At 42.5% G+C, this 16,618-nt stretch overlaps 3 protein-coding genes across 4 annotated transcripts; 2 read left to right on the top strand and 1 right to left on the bottom strand.

Annotated features, from left to right (window-relative positions):
* The first annotated feature begins 200 nt into the window (after nucleotides 1-200).
* On the top strand, nucleotides 201-8,792 carry LOC6531357 (ras-specific guanine nucleotide-releasing factor RalGPS1). 2 transcript variants are annotated; one of them, XM_002092124.4, is made up of 8 exons: nucleotides 201-404; nucleotides 4,534-4,639; nucleotides 4,709-5,049; nucleotides 5,227-5,554; nucleotides 5,616-6,067; nucleotides 6,153-6,356; nucleotides 6,598-6,708; nucleotides 7,234-8,792. In XM_002092124.4, exons 2-8 carry the CDS (start codon nucleotides 4,580-4,582, stop codon nucleotides 7,844-7,846), a joined length of 2,109 nt encoding a protein of 702 aa, XP_002092160.1. In that variant the 5' UTR covers nucleotides 201-404; nucleotides 4,534-4,579; the 3' UTR covers nucleotides 7,847-8,792. The 2 variants fall into 2 exon arrangements, with proteins under 2 accessions (XP_002092160.1, XP_015051266.1); XM_015195780.3 differs by lacking the exon at nucleotides 6,598-6,708 and having other exon boundaries at nucleotides 202-404.
* A 245-nt stretch (nucleotides 8,793-9,037) lies between these two features.
* LOC6531356 lies at nucleotides 9,038-9,652 on the top strand. The gene is made up of 2 exons (XM_002092123.3): nucleotides 9,038-9,262; nucleotides 9,351-9,652. Exons 1-2 carry the CDS (start codon nucleotides 9,138-9,140, stop codon nucleotides 9,562-9,564), a joined length of 339 nt encoding a protein of 112 aa, XP_002092159.2. The 5' UTR covers nucleotides 9,038-9,137; the 3' UTR covers nucleotides 9,565-9,652.
* Nucleotides 9,589-12,904, bottom strand: LOC6531355. Its single transcript, XM_002092122.3, has 7 exons — nucleotides 12,736-12,904; nucleotides 10,859-11,170; nucleotides 10,704-10,775; nucleotides 10,556-10,645; nucleotides 10,418-10,495; nucleotides 10,209-10,352; nucleotides 9,589-10,149 (listed from the first exon to the last, which is right to left on the bottom strand). Exons 1-7 carry the CDS (start codon nucleotides 12,757-12,759, stop codon nucleotides 9,784-9,786), a joined length of 1,086 nt encoding a protein of 361 aa, XP_002092158.1. The 5' UTR covers nucleotides 12,760-12,904; the 3' UTR covers nucleotides 9,589-9,783.
* Nucleotides 12,905-16,618: the final 3,714 nt, after the last annotated feature.

Here is a 16,618-nt window from a genome sequence, read left to right as displayed (position 1 = left end):
ATTCAAATATATATTTAAGTTTTTATCAATGCCAACCAGTTTTAAAAAAGTTGCTTATCAAAGTTCTACTTTAGGGTTCAAGTCTGTGCTAAAGTGCTATTAAAGTTCCTAACCATTTTCTAAAAAATGTATTTTTTAGTCCTTGTCTTAATTTAGTACATTTTTGTGAGTAGTATTGCAAGCGCAGCGCCACCCGGTCACACTGTACGTTGGCGTCGGCGTCGCGCGCGGATCGTTTTGTGCTATTTTGCTGCTGAATTTTCGCTGTTCTCGCGGTTTTAAACAAACGAACGACTGAAGAAGCCAATAAGCGTGGTGAATAGCAATTAAAAGAGCGCGACGCAGTGGCTGTCAACACTTGCACATCGATTAACTAAATTAAAATGCCCCAGTTGGAGCTCGAAGTGAGTTGAAAGTGCGGGTTGCGTGGGGAAAGGCGGGGAAAGCCTATAAATAACAATATGCAATGCTATTTCGGTTTTGGGCGTCGCTATCTCAGTCCATTTGTCGCCCCAAAAGTTCCAAGATCCAAGTGGCAAGTGCAATTGGTTGTGCTTTTGATTTTTGTTTTTTTTTTGGTCGGGGACTGATTACGAAACGACGCCCAAGTGGGTGGCGTGTGGGCGTTGGGCGGTGGGCGCCACACTTTGCATACAATGAGCTTAGAACCCCAACGAAAGCGAATTGCGTGTGTGTGTTGCTTGTGTATCCGTGTTTATGTTCGGCTTCCCGTTTTCCGCTTTTCGCGTTCAATGCTATCGATTTGTTTCCCCTGCGAAACAAACAATTAAATATGTATTTGAAGTTTATGTCTCGCAATGTGAATCATCGGGTGGCGGCCAGCACAAAAACCCACTTGGCACTTCCTTTCGGCATTAGATCAGGTGATAAGCGGCTTGATAAGCAGATACTCGCAGTCTCAGCAACGCCTCTGGATTCTCAAGTGCCAGCTGCTGGCTGATAAGCACCGTAAAAAAAAAGGTGCTACTTTCGTAACCCAAAAAACACACAAAAAACGAAATTTGTCATAACTTTGCTGCTCGGCAGTTAAAAATTCCCATGATTGTACTAATTAGTACTTCAAAATTAGAAATGATTAAACTTCTCATTGAAATCAAGTGTATATTTAGAAGCATGATATACTAAATTCATATAAATATACACTGAATTTAAGTTGCATTAAATTTTCTCTCAGTGCATCTGCTTTTCCTGGACTCGTTCAACAGGATATGTGCGACAGATGTTTTCGCCTGCGTTGTGAAGATGCTGATGAAATGCTGAATTTCAAGGTTTCTGCCCCGTTTCCAATTGCCTTTTGTTCATAGTTATAAGTTATATTCCTTGGACTTAAGTACAGCCACTCGAACCAGAAATTGGGTAAGTGGCTCAGTTCTAGGCTCGCTGCTCCGACTGGCTGGCTGGATGCTCACCAAGTGACCCACTTTGGTGGCTCACATGTGCCGTGGATCGCATTGTACACACTACATACATATGTACATATAATCAGCTCATGGAACAAATACAAAACACGAGAATAGGAGATGAAAGAAGAAACCCCAGCTCGATTGCTTGGGCTTCCAGTGCTTTGTTTTTGCTCAAGCTACCCTGCAAGTGGGTAGTTTAATTGCAAGCACAAGTTGGCTGTACTGCAGCCACTTATCTACCTAGCCAAAAATCATATATCTACCTGTTTTTCCTCGAAAACAGATCTCTAAATCGGAATGCCATCTGTTTGAAATTATGCACAGTAGAACTCATATTCCGTTTTGCATTGTATATACAAATTGGAAAGAACCGGAAACGGATGACCATATCACTGGCCTGCCATAAATAACACTTTACGACTTGTTTATGCGGTAGTATGTAGTATTTAAGGATGCTATGTACATATGTAAGATAAAAGTCGGGAAGATCAAAAGTGGGTTAAAAGTTATCTATTTGGATTTGAAACTTCCCATACTCATACTTCAAGATTGTGCTAGTGTTGTTATCATAAATATAGATGTGTTTAGGGTACCTCGCCTTCGATCCTCTAAACCAGGCTTTCTTGCCTGGCTGCTGCTGCTTTGGCACCTTTCCATTTGTGGTTTCTCTCTTTGTTGTTAACCAGCGTAATTACATGTATTTATTCTGGCATGCATGTGTAAGCAAATAGTTAGACGACTGCCTGATAACGCCCCTCGCTTTTCAATGGGAGATTAGCTAAATGTTTTCCCACTCGTGTAGAAAACCCAACTCGAAGGCCGATCGTAATAAGGGCTAAGTATTCAGTTTTAATCTCAATCTCTAGAGGCGGTTATTGAACCTGTCAGTTGAATATTTCCATAGCGAATATCACCGGGCGACAGCCACTCGCCGTTGACCTTGCGAAACGGTCGCTTCTGTAAATATGAAATATGCATTTCGCCACCGTTTATGAAATGAACGCCAAAGAAAGCAAGAAAGCAAGAAAGCTGCTCCAGAGATCTTTAACCCTCCCATTCTAGAAGTGGAGGTCAGTGCGAGTCAGCGAATAGGTTGAACTGCAAATTCCCTTGATGGTCAGTCAGTTGTCATCATCATTGCGAATTCCAGAGCTACCCACACACAGCTGAGGAATTTATCAATGGAAAATGCCAACATACAAAGAAGAAGAAACGAGAAATCTCACCGAGTTTCCTCGAGATTATGTGGAAATGTGTGCTCGTCTGTGTATTGTATTGTATTTTATTTAAATACAATTGCATGTCTGATAAACAAAAAGCCAAAAGAATCGAAATCGCGGAGGCAAATGTGATTTCCTTGAATTCTACAGCTGCGTTGTTTGTTTTCTTTTGAGAAATTTGTGTAAAGGCAATAAACACACACTGAATATTCTGGGGGTGTATCGATATAGTGGGCGATATTTCGCCATATCCCTGACCACGAAAAAAACATTCAGTAGTCATTTTTTAAAAAAAGTTTACAAATTCGCATTAAAGGAGCGCGCTGTCTGGCAGGAATTATTTACATATGCCATGGATTAAATTGTACCCAGTGGGAGGAACTTTACGAGCCCTCAGATGAGGCAAGTAAATCGTTTGGCTTTAATTGCATTGGATGATATTCTCCATTAAAGCGCCGACCAGCCGAAAGGGAAATCCAGAAGCAAAATGGCACAGATTGGCGCAGATACTCAGATACATACATATTTGTATGGGGCCCATATATACATATAAATTCAATAAGGAGAGAAGTGATGTGTATATGGAATAGTTCAAATAGTCAATAAAGTCCATTTGCTCAAAATCTTGAGGCAGTCGTCTGGCATTTTGGAATATAATTCGAATTCGCCTTGTGTCTTGTCTGCATCTTGTTTCTGTTTTTGCTGCCTTTCCGCCCAATTTGTTTTCAATTCATCTGTATACATCCATATCTCAAATATATATAGGAGTGTATTTTTTTAGTTTTAACGCTACAGTAGAGATATGAATTAATCCCAGCTGAGTACAATGCGTTTAAAACGATTTAGAATGGAATTCATAATAGATAACGACGGAATAAAAACAATATCGTTCCCCACCGACTTAATCTGCATCCGTCTTGGGAATGTATCTTCTGGATTTCGCCCACACTAGTCTCGAGATATTTGCGCTGTTATTTCAGTGTCGGATAATTCAATTTGCTCAAACGGAAAAGCGCAAAATAATCGAAGGCAACCAAAGGCAGAAACCCAGATACCAATGACAATGTGTGGACGTCATTGCTTTTGATCAGCTTTTGCTTTTAAATGATTATAGCTTAATTGAAATTAATTAGACGGGGTCAATACAGTCAGTCTTAGAGGAATTTAAGATACACATGTGTATATTACATTATTGGTAAATAAATGAAAATTGGTTTCTGGATAGTTGTATGTTCATATAATCTTTTTTTGTATTTTCTTATATATTTTAAGTATATTTTTAAATATTTTATCCACAAGTAGGTATAAGGTATATAATTTCTAGATTGATTATTTTGCACTTAAGCGACTGCATTTTGTTATTCGGAAATGGGAAAAGTGCCGGAAACAAATGGGTTATTTAAATTTCCTTTTCTATGCCTTAGTCGATGGGTTCATTGAACTGGGCTGAAAACCAATTTGCTTTCTGACCGGGTGACTTGTTTTCCAACCAAACTTTCCGCTGACCGCTGCAGCCCGTGACTTTTTATCAGCGGCTTGCACCCCCGAAAAGCCATTTGACCACTTGAGAGCTACCATAAAAGAGCATGGAATGGTTTCCTCGCACCGCCCGTGACTCACATGGTCCGCTCCATTGGAAATCGAGCAGCGAAGCGTGCCAGAAGCTCCGCTGCTTCGGCTTGCCACCAGTTTTTTCCTCTACTTTTTTGTTTTTTTATTTCAGTTTTTATTTTTTTTTTTTTGTTACCACTATTCGTGCAACACAAAAGCCACAATGCAGAACTGAGGAAAACAAACTCGGTTTCAGTCAACAAAAAGTCTGCCCAGTGTGCGGAACACCGAAAGCCAAAACTTTATCACGAACTTAACTTGAGTCTCGTCCATTGCAGTTTTGAAGAGCTTGTCGAAGTACAGCGACAGCCGGAGTTGGTTGCCATGATGCGATACTCGGAAATCTCACGCGATCTGTCCACGGATAATCTGCGCTACTCAGAGGTGACTATCTATGCCTTCTGCCCACTCGAGTGTACTTCAATATTAATCTATGGTTTCTCAATATTTTAGTTAAGCAGAAAGCCCACCACGGACTATAATGGATATACGGGTCAGGCCTACGCCACGACTCAGTTCAAGCAGAGCTCACCTCCTCCTCCTCCCTCGCAGCAACAGCAGCAGCCAACTCGGGTGTCCAAGCAACGAAGTCCGAATACCAATGGTAGTGCCCACACCATGGCCTGTTTGCGCCAGGAGAAGACCCACAAGGAGCAGCAAATGGAACCGCCCAGTATGCAACCGCAGGCCAGCAAAACCCTGAATATAAAGAGCACGCGCCGCAAGAACTCCATCGGTTGTTTGAATAGTTTCTCCTCCTCGCCAGATTCGCCTGGTTGCTACTACACTATAGCGTAAGTAACGAGTGAAAAGAGATCGGTATATGTATTAGTTACTTAGCACTCTATGTTGTAAAAGTATTTAAGTTTCACACCAATAATCTACAATCAAAATAATCACATATATAAACTTAGGACATGGGACATACATATTGACCACAATTCTAATTATGTTTTTCTTTATATTTTTAGAGCCTCGGCTTCGCTACCGTCCAAGTCGCAAAGTTTACCGGCCCACGCCTCCATCAAGCAGTTGGATGCGGTTATTTTGAGCGCGTTACGTGTACCCGCCGATGTGTTGGCTAATCAGATTACGCTACTGGATTTTCCCGTCTTCGCCCAGATCCAACCGGATGAGCTGAGCAGTTGTGCGTGGACGAAAAAGGATAAGCATGTCAACACCCCAAACATTGTGGCATTTACCAAACGATTCAACCACACGAGCTTTTGGACAGTGCAGGAGATTCTCAATGCCGAGCAGCCAAAGCAGAGAGCGGAGATTATTACTCACTTTATAAAGGTGAGGAGATGGGTTCAAGACACTAGTCGATTAATATACTAATTATATGTTTCCATATTAGGTGGCCAAAAAGCTTCATGAGCTTAACAATCTGCACTCGCTGTTTGCCATTATTTCGGCCATGCAAAGCGCCAGCATATATCGCTTGACAAAAACCTGGGCATGCTTATCGAAGAAGGATCGAAATGCATTTGATCGCCTCAGCGATATATTCAGTGACCAGGACAACTGGGCGAATCTGCGCTCCTACCTCGAGAGCCTCCGCCTGCCCTGCATCCCCTATCTGGGTCTCTTTCTCACCGATCTGATCTACATTGACTTGGCCCACCCACACAAGGGCGGCCTTGAACCGGAGCAGCGTCGCAATAAGATGAATAATATTTTGCGTGTCATTTCGAACTATCAGCAGTCGAACTACAAGCATCTGCAGAAGCACGAGGCGACACAGAAGTATCTGACTTCCATAAGATATATAGAGGAGTTGCAGAATATATTCGAGGAGGATCAGTACAAGTAAGATACATCTTTTGCAGCTAAGCTGTTTTCTTGTCTCAACATAGTGCTGCTATCATACTAATAATGCACATTTACCTTTCAGACGCTCTCTAAACCTGGAACCTGCGTCGCCCTCTGGGCCCAGTTCGTCGTCCTGCAGCTCAAAAGAGTCCTTCAACGTGGAAGTAGTTACTCCGGCACTTGGATGCCTAAATCTCTCGCCCGCGAAAACCATTGGCTCCATGCGCATGGCAAGCGGCACCAAGTTTGTGCCAGGCCATCGCAAGTGTCGCAGTCTGGGCACCAAGTAAGTAAAGGCGGGAAATCCCCATGGAGAAGGCCATCACTTGGCTTCCGTTGTTAACCACCTGTTTGATATCCACCACCTCGAATCACTGCGCAAGAATTGGACATTTGTACACTGGGTCGTTATTAATCGTTTAAATCTCTATGTCTCTCACTTCTACCGTTTTGCTTTTGTCTTATACTTTCGTTTTGTGTGTGTTCGTTAATTGTCAAACATCCGCCTCTGCCCAAAATGATTGAAGATTTCGCAGCAGCAGCCTGCCGCGAAACTTTGCCGAGAGGTGCCAATGTTGCATTGTCATGATTGCGCCGGGCATTGGCACCATCTCCAACAAGCGTTGCAGATGCCGTCGGTGAGTCCAGAACAGAGTCCTGTAGCTAGGATATGTGTGTATTGCCAGCCTGATACTGAATACTGATCCGATGCGTTATCCTCATTTTACCATTTGATGTGTTCAGTTGTCGTCTCCTCAGTTCTTTCTTTTGCACGGACCCGATTTCAAAATGCTTCGTATGAAATACACAAATACACGACCCAACACTTTCCTCATTTCATTTGAATTTTATTTGGGAAACCAAACATTACTTACCATACGCACACAACTACCCCGAACAAATTAAAAGGTTCTATCGCATTTATTTTGAACAAGAAACCTTTAGTTTTTTCTTAAGAAAGGAAAACAATTTAGAAGCAAATAAAATAAAAAGTAATAGAAACTGGTTACTTGTGCTTATAAATCGATATAACCCACAAATACAAATCGCAGTTCACCCTTGTTTGCCTTTTTGCAATTTCATTTCTTCTCATTTGTATGAACAGCATGAATGGCTCCAATCCCCACGAATTATTTGACTAAACCATATTTTACGTTTTACAGCATTTTTGGCAAGATTGCGACGCACAACCACAGCGATGGACATCCTCACCACCTGCACCTGGAACTAGATCCCAGCCAAGGGCAGCCTCGTCACCACCTGTTGGATGATTCGGTTTTGGAGCATAGCGACGCTATATCGCAAGCGGATCTAACATCCCTGGAAAGTGCCGAGGGAATAATGTGTGATTTTACCGGCAGCGATTGCGATTTGATGTCGCCAGAGGCAGCAGCCGCCATGCAGGGATGTGTCCGCCGTAAAACGGTCCAGAAGGAGGGAAGGAAGCCAGCGGTGGCCTCCTGGCAACGATACTGGCTACAGATTTGGGAGAACTCGCTGGTGTATTTCCCACCAAAATCCTTTAAGGGAAGCGAACGCAGCGACTTTAAACGGGAACCGTGCAAAGTGTGTCCATTGGATGGATGGTATGCCCACGTTAGTGATAATACCAAGCACAAGAACACCTTCGAACTGTGCCACCGAACCCTGGGCACCGTCTATCGCTTCCGAACGGACAGTCCGCAGATGACGCATCTCTGGTCAAATGCCATTTGCAAACTGGCCACCATGCGAATGCCCAAACCTCTGCCCACCAATCTGATGTCCTTCGAATAAGCTGGGCTCCCAAGAACACACACAGGAACTCGAATATATTGTACTCATTGTAGCCTAGTTTATCTAGTTTAGTTAGCTTTAACCCTTGAAACGTGCACAGCCAAAAAAACACCCACCCACCACATCGCTCACTCACTCCCTAAAAACGAGGCAACCACAGAACATTCCCGCAACCACAACGAACGAACAAATTGCAGCTTGCATCTAGATGAATCGATTTCAAAATGGTATTTCAAAAGACTGACACCGAATGAGAACACGAAGATATAGTAAAGGAGGAGCAGTTCTACGAATGTAGCCACACAATCACACAACAACAGACTAAACCGACAACGCAGGGATATTAGAATCCCAAATTTGTAATGGCCCTGTTTTTAAAGTCCAATTTTATTTGAACGTATCGGAAACGGAATTGAGAAAACGGCTTGTCATCGAATATATATTTATTTTAGGATTGTTTAGTGATCCAGAATTTAGAAATGTAGTAATCCATTACTACTTACTATACACCTGTTTACTCCCGAATTCACTTAATTTGGCAACAGGGCTGTCTCTTTGTTAATGTGCTGTCTTTGCTGTACTTTGTATTTGTAAAACGTAATATTAGGTAAATTACTTGGACGTTTACTAAACTTAATTTTGCGCAGACTGTGCCATATTAGTTTTAAATTAAATTTTTGTGTCTACACAATCACTGTTGGCCAGCAAACGAATCCGAATTCGATTTGCCCAGCTCCTAACTTTGTAACAAAGAATCAAAAAAAATCCAACGAACTTTCTACGCGTAACTAAGGGCTTTAATATTGTATCGCTATCACTATCATGATCAACATCTGTTAATCTGTATATCTGCCTTAAGTTGATGCACTAGACATAAATAGAGCTATAAAGTACATATGTAACGTATCCAACAAATGCATGCGTGAATTATAGGAAACGAAAGTAATGTTATTGTTTCTGTTTCTTTTCTTCGGTTGAGACGCGACGGCCTCATAAATTGTAACTCCTAAGCTTTGTCACACATACAGATTATCGTTTGCAGCGTTTTACATTAGTTTAAGAAAGAAATGCAACAAAAACAAAATAAACTACAAAATGAACGAAAAGAAATGTGTGTTATATAAGGCATCTAGGGTTATTCACAACCCAATCAGATCGTGCAAAGTGCGGGAATTTGCAATTCATTTGCACAGACGCACTGAATCACAATTAGGGCGCTCGGCTTGCCGTGAAACGGAGGGCCTTTAAAACGTGAAGATTGGCTAATAGACGCGCCAGTCGATTGCGAAACATGAAAGTGGCGAAAAGTGGCGACAGGATGGCGTATCCATGGACTAAAATGAAGCCCCTGCTGATGCTGACAGTGTTATTGGCCATTTTCTTCAGCTACTGCCTGGCCGGCAAGACTACCACCATGTGAGAGGATTACGCAACTATCCAGCCACTAGACCACTTTCACTAACTAATCCATCCTCCTTTCTCCCTTTCGAAAAAAAAAACCCAGCGTTAGCCACACAGACACCCTTGATCCGCAGGCCGATGGCTTCTGGGCGAACAAGACCACGTGGAACGCGCGCTGGGTGAAGTACTGGCGGGCCAAGAAGATCTACGAGCCGGTGTGGAAGAAGGTCTGGACACCCACCATTCACAACGAGTGGGTGCCCCTGCCCAATGTGCCCAACGAATGGGAGGCGGAAAAGGCTCGCTCCTACAAATAGCACTGAGACTGAAACATAGGCTAAGAGTATTTAATGTTTAGTTGTTTATTGTTTTGTATAATAACTGGTAATTAAAGTCTAGAGATAATTTAAAGTGGCGCCAAGGCAAATGGAAGTGGAAATGGATGGCCTTATGAGCTAGCGACTGGTTTACGACTATTTACAAGGAGCTTGGAACCGGGCGTTGTGATGCAACCGTTTAGTTGATGCAATGACCTCCTACGCGCCGGGAAACTTGAATGATTGCGAGGTGGCGGCGGGCACTGCAACTGGGGATTTGGCTGCCTCCAGAGACTTGGCCTGGAAGTCGGCGCTGGCCACTGGCTGCAGCAATGTTGGCTTGCCGGCGGCATTGGTGTCATCTCGTTTCCACACCACCTTATCTTTGCCATCGGCCGACTTGGTGGCCGTGACACCTGTGTCCTTGCGATCCCAATCAAAACCGTGCCCATGATGATGATCGTGGTGATCGGGCGAGGGGAACCATTCCGAAATGACCACTGGCTTCCAGATCTTTTTCCATCCAGGCACCCAGATCTCCTTCCAGCCGGGCACCCAAATCTGCTTCCATGCCTCCTTCCATTCCTGCACAGAGTTGGAATATTTAGTTAGGATTTCATTTTAAATGAGAGTGATAAACATACCAATTTATCGGTCCAGATTTCCTTCTTCGCTGGCTTCCAGTACTGCTTCCATGCCTCCTTCCACTCCAATTTCTTCTCAGGAACCCAGATTTGCTTCTTGGCTGGCTTCCAGATCTTCTTCCAGTGCGACTTCCAGACCACTTTCTAAAAATTCCGGATTTAAGTGATTAAAGGGCATTCTTATACTTCAAATGTATCTTATAACCAACCTTCTTCCACAGATCGTGGCTGGTGTACTCCCAGCCTTCGTGATCCTTGCCCAAGTACTTTTCACCGGGAATGCCAACCTAGAAATTAAAAGGATTCTTAGCGACATCCACTTCGAGGAAGTTTAGATTCTATTTTACCTTGACTAGTTCTGGGGTCCAAATCTGCTTGTAATCGGGTACTTGAATATCCTTCCAGGCTGGCACTAAAATCTCTTTCCAGTGAGGAACCTAGGATATAACATATACATAAGTACACTTCCAATGAGAGTTAACTATAGAATCTTACCCAAATTTGCTTCCAGGCAGGAACCTGTATTTCCTTCCAACCGGGCACCTTCACCCAATGTGGCTTCCAGATCTGTGATAGATTAAAGACAAGAGTATTATTTTATAAGAGGGGTACATTAGAAGATTTATTTTATTATAGACTAATCTCCTCACCTTCTTCCATGAAGGATTCCAGATTTGCTTCTTAGCCGGATTCCAAATTTTCTTCCATCCCTCCTTCCAGGTGACCTTCTTCTTCCAGTACCCGGGGTCGTGGTGCTCGTGATGGTGTTCGTGATGTTCGATTATGTGCTCGTGATGGTCGTGATGGTCGTGGATCAGGGCATCGCCCAGACCCAATCCCAGATCGATCCTCTGCTGGGCAACACTTTTGCTGTCCACCTGGGAAGCGGCAGGCTGCTGATCCACCACAGCCTTGGATTGACTGCCTCCGATGGCCAAACAGAGCACACCGAGCAGACCCAACTGAAATGAGCCAGGAAGTGTATGCTTGTAGTTAACACTTGAACATTTGATAGATAAAAATCAAAAGACTGAGACAACGAACTCGGGCATGAAGAAAGCTTGTTTGAATTGAATTCGCAACGATCATGTTAATGAATTCCATATTCTCCAAAGAAAGGTGAGTGACTGAAAACAAGTTTTAAGTGGGTCACAGTCTGGCATTGTTTTTTCGGGCGACCGACAGAGAAATGTTGCATAACGCTAGTTGTTTATAATTTCATACAATGCCTGACCTGGGTCAAGAGGGCTAGCTAATGACAAATCGGGCCGGGCCAAAGACTTTTCGGGTCCGGGCCCTCTTTATTTGGCCAATTTGTTTTATTATGTAAATAGGGTTTTTTGTATTATTCGGATAAATATGGAACTGTTGGCTAAATGACGCAAGCCATCTCTGCATTTGGAGAATCCAACAAGGTCAGAGGAACGCCTTCGTGATTTCGCAAAATTAGCCCGATTTGTGGGTACAATTTCAAAAGCCCACAACCAAAGCCCAATCCCAATTAATTTGCGCATAAATGTCAACGAGACCCGGCCCGATTATGAAATGAAAATTAGCGCCAGCAAAAATTATCTCATCGGATAGTGCTAATTGTAGCAGATCGATCGTGTCAGCTTGCTCACTTTTGGGTGGGCAGTGAAAGCTACGCAGACTGGTTTCGCCTGCAGTTGGATCATCGGTCGTGAGGGAAAAGAGTTTGCGACTCCGCACTGCACCCCACGGATACGTATATATATGTATATATATCCATATGGTATATCCCCTGGTCGCTAATGAAACGATCGCGATTTTAATTGTTGACAATGCGGCGCAAGTCGGAAGGGAATCGCCGGAAAGTCTTTGGGCACCTGAAGACTAATGAAAAATGCATGGATCGTGCTGTTGACAAATGCAGACTCACAGGAAGAAAGTGTTTCTCTTACTTGGCTTAACAGTCCCTTAGTTTTTTTAAAAGCAAATATTTTATTTGTATAAATGCATATACAATACAGAAAATAATTTAGGAAATATGCACTATATCAGCGTTTTAGACAAATGTGTTTATTGCTAATTCAAGTGTATTTATTGCTACTAATTCAAATTAAGTTAAAAAATTGTGATATTTATATTATCGGTAAATCCGTCCCTAATTTTACTTATTTAGATGTATGACAACCTATTGCATCTAATTAAATTATTGTTACATCTTTAACTTAAATTACAAACACATAAGCTACATGATTACTAAACAATTTACAAAGATATAACCAAATTGCAATTCACCTTGCACGCCCAAGGTTTCAAAATTGTCTTAGAAAAAAGCACCGAAGCGTACATCCCTTAAATTTCTTGCCACACCAACTCGGCCGCCTATGCAAATTAAATGAAATAATTGCCAACTTTTGGCTAAGTACACCATTAGTTCCACTTGTGCAGCCAGCACCCAGCACCCGCAACCCCAATTCCATGTTAATTTCCATTTCGCGACACTTTTGCACATTTTTTTGTTTGTTGGCTTCTTTAGTCTTTTTTTTATTTGAGTAATTACCACAAAATGCCGATGGATCCTCATGGCTCCCGATTACAGCTGGTAAAACGCTTAAGGCACTATCGGTATATGCACTATTTGCTGGTCTCTTATGAATATATATATTGATCACTTTGAGCCACTTGGGATGGGTTGTAACCACCACTTTGGCCACTTTCGTGGAATCGACTGTCGCGCTGAAGATTGGGCACCTACGGTTAAATACACAACGCGCAGGTGCAGCCGGCGAAATGAGAGTGGTTACCTCTCCAAATCTCTGACTCTCTGTCTCCGGTGAAAATGAGAGTTAAAAGCGAAGTCAGACCTTGAATTTTGATAACGGTTTCGTGTGTAAACAATGACGAAGCTTTTGCTCGCAAAGCTTAAGCCGGCTTACCACTTTTTCTCTTGATGAAAACCTCTCTGGTTTCCCGTACAAGCCACTATTTTGGCCACATTTTAAGACCTGGAGACGTGACTTGGTCTGCTCCAAATGTTGTAATCGCCCCGAAAGCTTATGGCCATAAATGTTATAAATCTCAATAATGGAAAGAAAAATAAAAAAGTTCAAAATCAACGACTACATTTGGGCAATGCAAATTAATAGCACGCAATGTGAAATAAACGAAACAAACAAACCAAAGAAAAAATCAAGTCCGAGCCTATTGCGTTTGTCTTCGGGTTTTTGTGATTATTGTAGTTTTGTATTTTTGGGAATTCTTATTGTTCAATCGACCAGAAATCGAAGGTCGTCACGTCTGCGTTTTGATATTCCCAGTGGTGTCGCATTAATTAGATGGTTTTTAATGTAATTTATTGTCCATTGAGGCCCAACTCGGTTAAGGGCAATGCTCGTGGACGTGTCTATGGCGTAGATCCCCATAAAACTATTGCATTTTTGCATGTGCAATCCAGCAATGTGGCAACACTTTAAAGACAATAGCCAACATATTTCATTTCATTTTCCGATTCATTTCCTGCCACATTTTCAATGGGATCCGCAACGGCAAGACATGCGGAATACAGCACTATAAATGGTTCAATTCATTTGGCCAAAAGCAAGTTAATTGCATGTTGATTTAATTTCAAATGAATGAGCAGCGGATAGCCCACCTGTTGGCCAGCATATGGAGTTCCAGGTGCGTGCCTGTACCTGGTCTGGTTCCGTTTCACTTAGTGGGAAGTAATCAGTTGCATAACGTCGCTGGATCTATAAATATAAATATTTACCATCGAATGTATACATGTGTGTGTATTTTGCCAGAGAACCATCCACTTGCCAGGACTTTCACCGCAGCCTTTCTCCCTTAATAGCTGGCCATCATTTTCCGCCATTGACAGCTAGTTCCACCCTCCGTACAAGGAAGTGCCAAACATGATTCACACACCAGCAGACAAAATGAAATCATATTAATATTCATCAGTTTGAGATACACATAGAGCGGCCGCCAGTGTGTCCCCTTTCAGGAAGTGGAGTCACAAAACTGGACTGAAATGCGTAACAACTTGCCCATGGCCATGCGTTCGGCTTAGACCATGTCCTCCGCCTCCTCATCGCCACTGCGAACTCCATGCTCTGTGATCCAAACTGCAAACGCCAAACTCCAAACTGCAAACAGCAAACTACAAAACTCCAGACGGTGTTGAACCACTTTTACTTTCCCCCACTCCGTGTGGCGAACAGCGTGATGTGGCGTTTTATTTATTTATTTATGCCTTTCATGATTATTCATCTTATCGTCGGCGGTAATCGGTCAATATATGCGCAGCTCTAGTATAAAGCTATAAGGGTGTGCTTGTGGTTGCACAGGAAGAAAACAAGTTGGCCATCTAAGATTTTAGATTTTAGAGCTGATTTCAAACATTAATATTTAATATATCCTAGGAGAAACATTATAACATTTTCTGTAGGATTTCGTAAAATTTACTGTATATTGCTTCAGATTTCAAAGGGATTTTTTTCTCTGTGTCCGCCATCTGTAATTGCTTCCGGCATGAAAATTGGAGCAACATTTGGCATGCATTTCCTACCTCTGGCGACGCTGCGTTGGCTGATTTGCATTGCCAAAACGATTGCCAAAGCGATCGCAGATTGTCGGCCTGTTTGGGAATTGGGAAGTGGGAGTGGGTGGTGGCCACATAACTCTGTCAGCCCCCCAAGAAGTGGATGGGGCGTGTCTGCCGCCCACACTGTCACATTGGCCAGGCAATCACACTTGCCAATCGCACACATGCCAATGAACTGACACCTTTTTTTATTGTGGTCCCCTTACTTCCGATTGGGATCGGCTTCCTGCTTGTCAACCGAAAACTAAGCAAATGCCGCCAAGGAAGCTGGACGAGCTGCTCCGACAAAATGCGTGTGGATTGCCTAGAGTCGAGACGTTGGGATGTCGAGTTGTCATCGCTCTTGTTTCTGCCCATATTTGGCGAATTTGGTCCGCCAGTTTGGGTGCCTCAATTGAAAACGATTTTCCACTTCCTACAGTTTCCGCACAATCGCGATCGAGCAAAGTGCAAATCATGGATTACACAAGCCCATCCCATACTCATTTTCTCTTGAAGGTCAGATGCAATATGTTGACACCGTTTCGGCCAAAACAAAAGACTTAAGGCACGAACCTCTCATGCAACGCATTTCCATACGAAAGCGAGTGCATGACTTATGTCTTTATTATGGCCCAGTGCCATCGGCGGCGCTTGGATGTGTCATTTGCATACATAAGCAGTCGAATGGCTATTAATTTGATCGCCGTTTCAATTCATCGATCGCATAATGAGACGCACTGGCGCCTTGGGTCACTTGGACCGAAAAGACTTGCGGAAATGCAGGCGACCAAACTGGTTCACTTCGAGTTCACTGACCCAGCGCAGTGAAAAAGTAAACATAGGCGGGCAGTGGATATTATTTCACCAATATCATTTGCCAATAAAATGAAAAAGTATGTCAGAAATATTCCAAATATGATATAATATTATATAATATGATAAATGATATTATACAATTTTTAATAAGATGATTGGTGTAATGTTGAAGCCCACTGAAATATTTCCATATCTAAAACATTTATTAGTATAGAATTAGATTTTAATTAAATTACATGAAACAAGTAGGTCAATGCTACAGTAATGGGAAAATGTGGTATGAATTATTAATATATACCGAATCATATGCAATGCTTTCCTAAATATGTTTCAAGTGCGAGTATATATAAGTCCATAAATGCCAGAAACAAGCAAACGCCGCTTGATTGCGAGTATTTGGCAGATTAGCCGCTAAATATGTGGATCAACGGAGATGGCGAGTGCCATAAGCAGTAGATTTAGGTGATTTCCTTCACTCGGTCAGCTGCAGTCACGCTCGCCAATTGACTGGGACATGCAAACGACTGGCCAACGCCGATTGCATAATTGTACAACTTTCTGGCGTTGGCGGTGGCGTTACAGTCGGTGGAGCTCAAAATTTTGCACACCACATGTGCCAATCAGTTTCGTTTCCGTTCATCTGGCAAGCCATCCAGTTTTCCATCTGGCGATATTTAAAAATCCACTTGCCAGGGGAAGGTTCATAGAGGAGTCTATCGCCGGAAAATCCGGTTGGGTTTTCCTTGTTACGTCACAGTGTTCCATCTACCACTTGCGTTTAATTGATAATAAATATGGTCGCGAATGGAAAACCTGGATAATAAAAAGCTACTAAATTACACAACGCTGACCTTTACTTGTAATTCTCTATCCCAATTTTCGAATTACGTGGCCATTAATTTCTGGCAAAGTTTTCGTAACTGTTATCAAAAATAACCACTTTAACATTTTGCTTATAATGCTTTTAACCACAAATTTGTTTAGATTACTTTTGAAGGTGCTTTTTTATATTGACTAAAACTACACTTCGCGTGAACTT

This window comes from Drosophila yakuba, chromosome 2R (assembly GCF_016746365.2).
Source record: "Drosophila yakuba strain Tai18E2 chromosome 2R, Prin_Dyak_Tai18E2_2.1, whole genome shotgun sequence".
In the NCBI taxonomy this organism is placed as follows: domain Eukaryota; kingdom Metazoa; phylum Arthropoda; class Insecta; order Diptera; family Drosophilidae; genus Drosophila; species Drosophila yakuba.
The sequence above is the reverse complement of the archived record's forward strand: the minus strand, read 5'-3'. Positions and strand labels throughout refer to the sequence as shown.

Bases quoted from the DNA above. Each gene is read 5' to 3' on its own strand.
- LOC6531357 (XM_002092124.4), top strand. From the start codon at position 4,580: ATGATGCGATACTCGGAAATCTCACGCGATCTGTCCACGGATAATCTG. The intron at 4,640-4,708 runs GTGACTATCTAT...TCAATATTTTAG, and splicing joins ATAATCTGCGCTACTCAGAG to TTAAGCAGAAAGCCCACCAC. The intron at 5,555-5,615 runs GTGAGGAGATGG...TTTCCATATTAG, and splicing joins TTATTACTCACTTTATAAAG to GTGGCCAAAAAGCTTCATGA.
- LOC6531356 (XM_002092123.3), top strand. From the start codon at position 9,138: ATGAAAGTGGCGAAAAGTGGCGACAGGATGGCGTATCCATGGACTAAA. The intron at 9,263-9,350 runs GTGAGAGGATTA...AAAAAAACCCAG, and splicing joins GCCGGCAAGACTACCACCAT to CGTTAGCCACACAGACACCC.
- LOC6531355 (XM_002092122.3), bottom strand. From the start codon at position 12,759: ATGAGGATCCATCGGCATTTTGTG. The intron at 10,776-10,858 runs GTGAGGAGATTA...AATCTATCACAG, and splicing joins GGAATCCTTCATGGAAGAAG to ATCTGGAAGCCACATTGGGT. The intron at 10,353-10,417 runs GTTGGTTATAAG...CGGAATTTTTAG, and splicing joins GCCACGATCTGTGGAAGAAG to AAAGTGGTCTGGAAGTCGCA.